At 51.4% G+C, this 7199-nt stretch overlaps 1 protein-coding gene across 1 annotated transcript; it reads right to left on the reverse strand.

The window, feature by feature from the left end:
* Positions 1-5953: 5953 nt before the first annotated feature.
* Positions 5954-6511, reverse strand: LOC126636574 (zinc finger protein with KRAB and SCAN domains 1-like; the record flags this gene model as incomplete). The annotated part of the gene is made up of 2 exons (XM_050308928.1): positions 6438-6511; positions 5954-6304 (listed from the first exon to the last, which is right to left on the reverse strand). Coding segments are annotated over exons 1-2 (397 nt in total), but the record flags the coding sequence as incomplete, so codon positions are not given.
* Between the last annotated feature and the right edge of the window lie 688 nt (positions 6512-7199).

A 7199-nucleotide genomic window follows, 5' to 3' on the forward strand; every position in this document is an offset into this window, starting at 1 on the left:
CCCAATGTTTATTGCAAAAGGTGGCCAGGGGGAAAAAAAAGAAATGGGCACCCGAGAGAAAGAGAACAATAAGAATATGAAACACCCGACTCACACAGGGGTCACTAAGAAAGTTATCTCACCCACTCCCGATATCATAGAAACCCCTACAGCAGCTGCGTCCCTCGGAGGGGTGATGGCTCACACGGGCAGGCATCCCCACTAGAGACAAATGGTCCTTCGTGTGAAGCAAAGCTCCCAAAATTCTCAGTCCACCCCCTTGATTCTATAAGTGCACCCCTTCAGCGCATGCGGGAATACTTTGGAATTCCCCTCACACATGCACTGTTTCATTTGAGGGGTCTGATCTATTTAGGTCTGGGGGCTTTCCATTATCCTCTCCTCTTCAGTTTCTCCTTCAAATGTCCTCTACACACAACCAGCCAATCACAGAACACCAATTAAAACAGTTTATACAAGAAACTCTCTCTCCAAGGACGAAACTCCCGTTTATCAGTGAACTTGGCAGGCAAAGAACAAAACTTTTGCAGGTGGCTGGGCCAAACACAGACCAAAAATATCAACAATCCCTGATACACCTGCCCGGCTCTCACTGCAGGGCATACCTTGAATAGGGAACTGATTTTATGAAGATTGCGGTGATAATGACGACTGCACGCCCGGCTCCTGGTATGGTCTATACTCCCTTCGATGACACCCATCTTGGACCTTGATCTGTGAAAAGACAGGTGTGGTCCCACCCCCAAGTTATGTGGAGAAAAGGCCCCACCCGTTTTCCTGTTATAAGATCTTTATAGAGAACTTTTGCTTGGGTTGGAACAACAGGTCTGGAGGGAGAAAAGTGTTTGATCTCTCTCCATCTGATTTAAAAAATTGAGCACAGAGGTGGCTTTTTGAAGCCGTTCCTGGGGGGTGAGTCTGACACAAGACTTTTGTTGTCTCTCCAACACGGTCTGGAGTGTGCGATGGGCTCTTTCAACAACACTCTGAGCAGCTGGAGAGCAGGGAATACCCGTGTGGTGCTCGATTCCCCACAGCACAAAGAAGTCTTGTGTGGCCTTCGCCACAGATGAGGGTCCATGATCCGTCTTTACCTGCTTGGGCACCCCCATGTGGGAGAAGGCGGCAAGGAGGTGTCTTTGGGAGTCCCAGCTTTTTTCTGTAAGGTGCTTAACTAATAAAAAGCACCATGAACAAACCATACTAACAGGCCTCAGCCTGTCTTAGCAAGAGGCCTGCTTGCAGGTTGGGGGAAAAGTACTGGCATTGATATCAGGCTGAAAGAATGTAAACTATTGAGATAATAAGGAGGAGTTTTTGGAGAAAGGCAATGATTTCATGTCGCGTGCACAGCTGCCCATACCCAACGATAAGGGGGTTAGGGATACATGTTTGCCTCGTGATTTACAACATTTAACATATGGTTTAAAGGTATTCTTGCACTGAAGGGCTCTGAGGGTATTTAAGAGCCTGGGTTACGTAACTAAAGTGGAATATTTGCTTAAACCATATTCGTTTGCGTGTGTTTGTTCAATGTGAGCTCCTCGACCAATAGGGGACCAGTGACATCACAGGGCCCTGGTGACATCATAGGGACATTGGTGACATCATTCAGGACCAGTGACAACACAGGGACTGGTGACAAAAAAGGACAACCCTGATGTCACAGGGAAATCAGTGACATCACGGGGACTTGGTGCCACCGCTGGGTACAGTGATGACATCACAGAGACAGCAGTGACATCATTGGGGACAAGCGACATCAGAGGAGACTGCTGACAACAAAAGGACAGCCCTGATGTCACAGGGACATTGGTGACATCACAGGGGACTTCAGTGACTTCACAAGGACAAGGGTGAAATCACAGTGACCCTGGTGACATCATCAGGGTCACTGATGACATCACAGGGGACAGTGGTGACACCACAGGGGACCAGTGACATCACAGGGACAGCAGTGACATTATTGGGGACCAGAGACGTCACAGGGGACTGCTGACAACAAAGGGATAGCTGTGATGTCACAGGGACATCACTGCCATCCGTGACATGACAGGGCCATGGTGCCATGGCTCGGCACAGTGGTGACATCACAGAGACAGCAGGACATCATTGGCGACATTGTTGACATCACAGGTGACAGTGATGACACCACAGAGACACCAGTGGCATCAATGGGGACATCTTTGACATCACAGGGGACATTGATGACTTTCCAAGGACAGGAGTGAAATTACAGAGACACCAGTGACATTATCAGTGTCACTGGTGACATCACAGGGGATAGTGGTGACATCACAGGGACATCGGTGACATCATTGGGAACCAGTGACATCACAGGGAACTGATGACATCATTGGAGACACAGGGACCACCCCTGGGGACAGCAGTGACATCACAAGGCACAGTGGTGACACCTATGGGGACAGCAGTGACATCACAGGAGACCAGTGACCTCACAGGGGTCTGGTGACATCAAAGGGACAGTGGTAACATCATAGGGACAGCAGTGATGTCATTGGGGACATTGGTGACATTAGAGGGGACAGCGGTGACATCCCAGGAGACCAGTGACATCACAGGGGTCTGGTGACATCACAGGGACATCAGTGACATCACAGGGACATGGTGCTACCACTTGGGACAGTGGTGACATCACAGGGACAGCAGTGACATTTTGGGGACACAGGGACCACCCCTGGGCACAGCAGTGACATCACTGGGGACAGCAGTGACATCACTGGGGACCAGTGACATCACAACTGTCTGGTGACATCACAGGGAAGGCGATGACATCAACTGGACAGCTGTGACATCATTGGGAACACCAGTGACATCCCAGGGACAGTGGTGACATCACTGGGGATGTTGGGGATGTTTGGGGGCCTTTGGGAGGGCACCTGCCTGGGGGGTTTCCATGCGAGCACGGATGACTCAGCACACCAATGTGATGATCAGAGAGCGCCGTTGATTGGAATCAAGCAGCAGTCTTTTATCCAGTTTTCTAACAATACTCTTCTATCAGCTCTGTTTCTTTAACATTCTTTATGTCCTTTCCCACTCTGATAGCCAGTACTGAGACCCTGTTTTCTATATCTAGTTTTGCTACTGCTTCTCTTGGTAGATCTTTCACATCCTGGTACCATCAGAAGGCCATCAGAAACACAGATCATGTTTTCACAATTGCAACATAAAATATTATTTCTCATAGCAGCATATCCTCTAGTTAGCAACATAAGGTTATGTTCTTAGAGCAGTAGCATATCCTCTATATTAGCACTAAAAATCTTTACATCTCCACCTTTTTCTTTAAACAAAGCAGACACAGTTTGAGCCACTAAGCTGCAAAAACATTGTACCAGACATGGCAGAAAAATACACACTCTTTGAAGCAGAAAGACAACGGGTGCCAACCATTGTACAATTTGCATAAGTTGATTCTGGGGGGGCTTTGGGAGGGCACCTGCCCTTCAACACCAGGACTGCAGAGAACTGAGAAGCTTTACTGGGAGCACTGGGAGCAGTAGGTGGCTGGTGAGAGAACAAAAGCAGGGCCGGGGGGGACACATGACACCCCCAAACTCTGGGTAGGGATGGACTGGGGGGTCCCGGCTGGGCCCGAGGCCACAGGGAGGGGCTGCGGCCACCAACAGCTCAGGAGCTCTGTGGGGAGAGAAAAGGGGGTGACAGCGGGCTGGGGGGGCAGGGGGGCACACACGCTCTGGGGAAAGGGGGACACGAATCCCAGGGATCCCCCTTTACCTTCTCCCACAGGTAGAAGCTGAGCCCCAGCATCAGGAAGATGAAGTCCAACACAAAGCCCCCAATCCCCATCAAGATCTGCTGCAGACGGTGTCCAGTGGCATCTCTGGGGGGAGTCGGGGGGGTCAGGACCCCCAAAACCTCCCATAGACCATCCAGGACCTCACAAACCCCATCTTGGACTCTTCCAGCCCATTCAGAACCCCCTGAAACCTCCTTCCAGTCCCTTCTTTATTAGTTTGTTTAAATCCATGCCCAGAATAAAGACAAGTACAACAGTCATTCAAACACTAAAAAAAATCTTTTATTGCTGTGAGAATAAAATTTAAAAAAAACTACTGGCAAAGAGGATCAAAAGTTGAAAAATACAAACCCACTACTTTATCAGTTGGCATTCACGCAATACTAAGAACAGCTTTTAGTACAGCATTAGTTAGTAAAAAGGGAATTAAAGGGATACAAAAAAAAAAGGATATAAAATGTTTGCTTTCTCGGTTGCTTCCTATCAATAAACTGTGCTCACCTACACAGACAGGCATTCACATTGTTACGTGGGTTACTATGGTAACCATTGAGCATTGACATTGCTGGGGTCAGTTAATACCGATGCAACCATTATGCATCCTGATTGTGAAGTCGTTTAGCATGGCAACCATCACATTATCCCATTGCTATGGTCAGTTACCATGGCAACCATCATACATTCCCATCACTAGGGTCCATCACCATGGTAACCATTATGCATTCCCAGTTACATTGCTTACCATGGCAACCATCTGTAACACACAGATAATACAGAAATGCCGAAAATTGTTTCTGCCTGTCAAAAACTTCCTATCAAACATTCTCTGTCAGCTCTCTGCCAGAAGTTCTCACAAGGACTTCCCACGGTACTTTTCCTGCCAAAAGATCCTGCCATTGTTTATGGTTATCATATCTATTCCAAGGGGCAGAAACTGCTACTCACCCACACACACAGACCAGCTCAGGGGAAAGGTAGCATGGTGGTATCTTCTCTCTGCTTTCAGAAGTAATCGTAAGAGTTTTCCAACCTTTTCTTATTTTTTCCTCGTTCTTTTTGCACCTCTTAGCAATTAATAAAATCAAGTTTTGGTATCAACAGAAAACTTGTGTGTTTTAATTTTGCTCAAGGGAATATTCGAATCTGAAGCTCCACCTGCAATATTAAGGCAGACTATAACGAAGGACCATGGAAAAGTGGGAGGAACAGGGAGAAAGGTGGAAAAGGGGGGGTGGTCTGGTGGATCCGGTGGTCCCATGGGGGTCTTTGGGTACAAGGAGGCTGGGAAAGGGGGGTGGCCCCCCTGAGCTCCCAACTGACTGTGGGGAGCTGGGGCTGCTGGATCCAATCTCACCCTTGGTGCAAATCACATCTATTGATAGAAATTAATTATTTAGGGTAACAAATGATCAGACAAAAGATCTTCATCAGAATTATTTACTGCACAATAGAAACACTAAAACTACCAGTAGTACAGAATAAGATAGGACAGTGCTCTACACTAAAGCAATTGTTGAAGCAATTCTACTCAAGCTGGCACCAAAGCAAGAATTATGATTTAGAGATGGATGGAACTCCCCCAGACCAATGCTCGTGGGGAGATCTCTGCTCTCAACCTCCAGCAGTGACCTTGGGGGGTCCCAGTCAAGGCAGGAATCTCCACACACCCCCCAAGAAGGGTTCTGTTGGCACAACCTGCCCCTGGGAAAGGGGACTGGCCCTTTCTGGTGGAAAGGGATGGACTGACAGTCACTGGACTCCAGGGGTTGCCTCACCATCAGGGGGGTCATTCGGGGTGGGAGCAGCGGCCAAAGCTCTTCCCGCAGTCGGGGCACTCCAAGGGCTTCCCTTACTGGTGGGTCTGTTGGTGTTTGGTCAAGTGGGAGCTGTGGGTGAAGCTCTTCCCACACTCCCCACACTTGTAGGGCCTCTCCCCAGTGTGGATGCGCCGGTGTTTGACAAGGGTGGAGTTCCGGTTGAAGCCCTTCCCGCAGTCGGTGCAGCGGAAGGGCCTCTCCCCTGTGTGTGTCTGCTCATGCCTGAGGAGATGTGAGCTGCGCTGAAACCTCTTCCCACATTCCAAGCACTTGTAGGGCCGTTCCCCAGTGTGGATGAGCTGGTGGGTGCAGAGGGTGGAGTTCTGCCTGAAGCTCTGCCCACATTCCCTACACAGGTAGGGCCGTTCCCCAGTGTGGATGTGCTGGTGGCTGAGGAGGTCGGAGCTGTACCTGAAGCTCTTCCCACATTCCAAGCACCTGAAGGGCTTCTCCCTGCTGGGAGGCTGCTCAGGGACCACCAGCTCAGAGCTCCGGCTCAAGCTCCGGCCGCCTTCCCGGCACAGGATGGGTCTTTCCTCCTCAGAGCTCCCTGGGCTGGCTTTGCAGCCCCTCCTCCGGGGGCATCTCCGGGCCTTTTCCTCCCCGCTGCCTTCCTGCGCCGGGGAGCCCTTCAAAACGGCCTCTCCCACCAGGCTCTGCCGGGGGGATTTGTCCTCCGTGCTCTCCGTCCTCAGCTCAGGGTCTGGGGCAGGAAGGAAGAAGGACAGGCAGGGGATTTGCCTCTGGCCCAGAGGGAAGGTCAAGGACATGCCCCCAGGTCCTGCCCCCACAGGCACCACAAGACAGGGCCAAAGGGGCACTGACTTCCTCCTCACCTGCCTGGGGGGCCCACGGCAGCTTCCTCGCAGCCTCCTCCTCCATCCGCCCAAGCTTTGGGAAGGACAAATCCTGCTGGGGGGAAAACAAGGGTTGAGCGCGTTGGCCTGGGGGTTCTTCCTGCCCAAGTCCGTCTCTAGAACTCACTGGGCATCCTGAGACCATAAAAAGCTCCAAAACAGCAAAAGCCCCCCCAAAACCCCCTCCCCCAGAACTCCAAGATTCAGACCAAAAAAAAACCCTTCCAAGAGTTCCCCCTCTCTGGTCTTTCCACTTTGGGGTTCTGGGGGGCCCCACCTGTTTGGGTTGCTGGGGTGGACCCACGTGTATTGGGGGACTCCCCTCTGCAGGGTCCCTGCCTTCTCTGGGCTGCTGGGGGTCTTGGAGGCCCCAGGGGACCCTTCTCCCCTGACTCTTTGCTTTGGGGTGCTGCGGGTCTCAGGGGTCCCACCTCTCTGGGGTCTCCCCCTCTCCAGGCTGCTGTGGGTCCCAGGAATCCCAGGGGTCCCCCTTCTCCATGCTCTGGGGGTCTCAGCAGCCCCCACCAGCTGTTCCTCCTCCTCTTCCTGCTCCTCCTGGCCTGGGTCCCCCCATTGCCTGGCCAGTGCAGTTTGCCAGACCCCAGACCCCTCTTTGACTCCAGGACCCTCCTGTCCCCACTTTCCTCACCATCCCACCTCTCCCAGTCCCTGCATCCCCCTGTTTCCCTCACCCTGGGGAACCCCAGCTCCCCATTCTTGGTTGGCCATCCCCTATCATCT

The sequence above is a fragment of the Myiozetetes cayanensis genome, unplaced genomic scaffold, assembly GCF_022539395.1.
Source record: "Myiozetetes cayanensis isolate MyiCay16 unplaced genomic scaffold, myiCay2020 scf1347, whole genome shotgun sequence".
Taxonomy (NCBI): domain Eukaryota; kingdom Metazoa; phylum Chordata; class Aves; order Passeriformes; family Tyrannidae; genus Myiozetetes; species Myiozetetes cayanensis.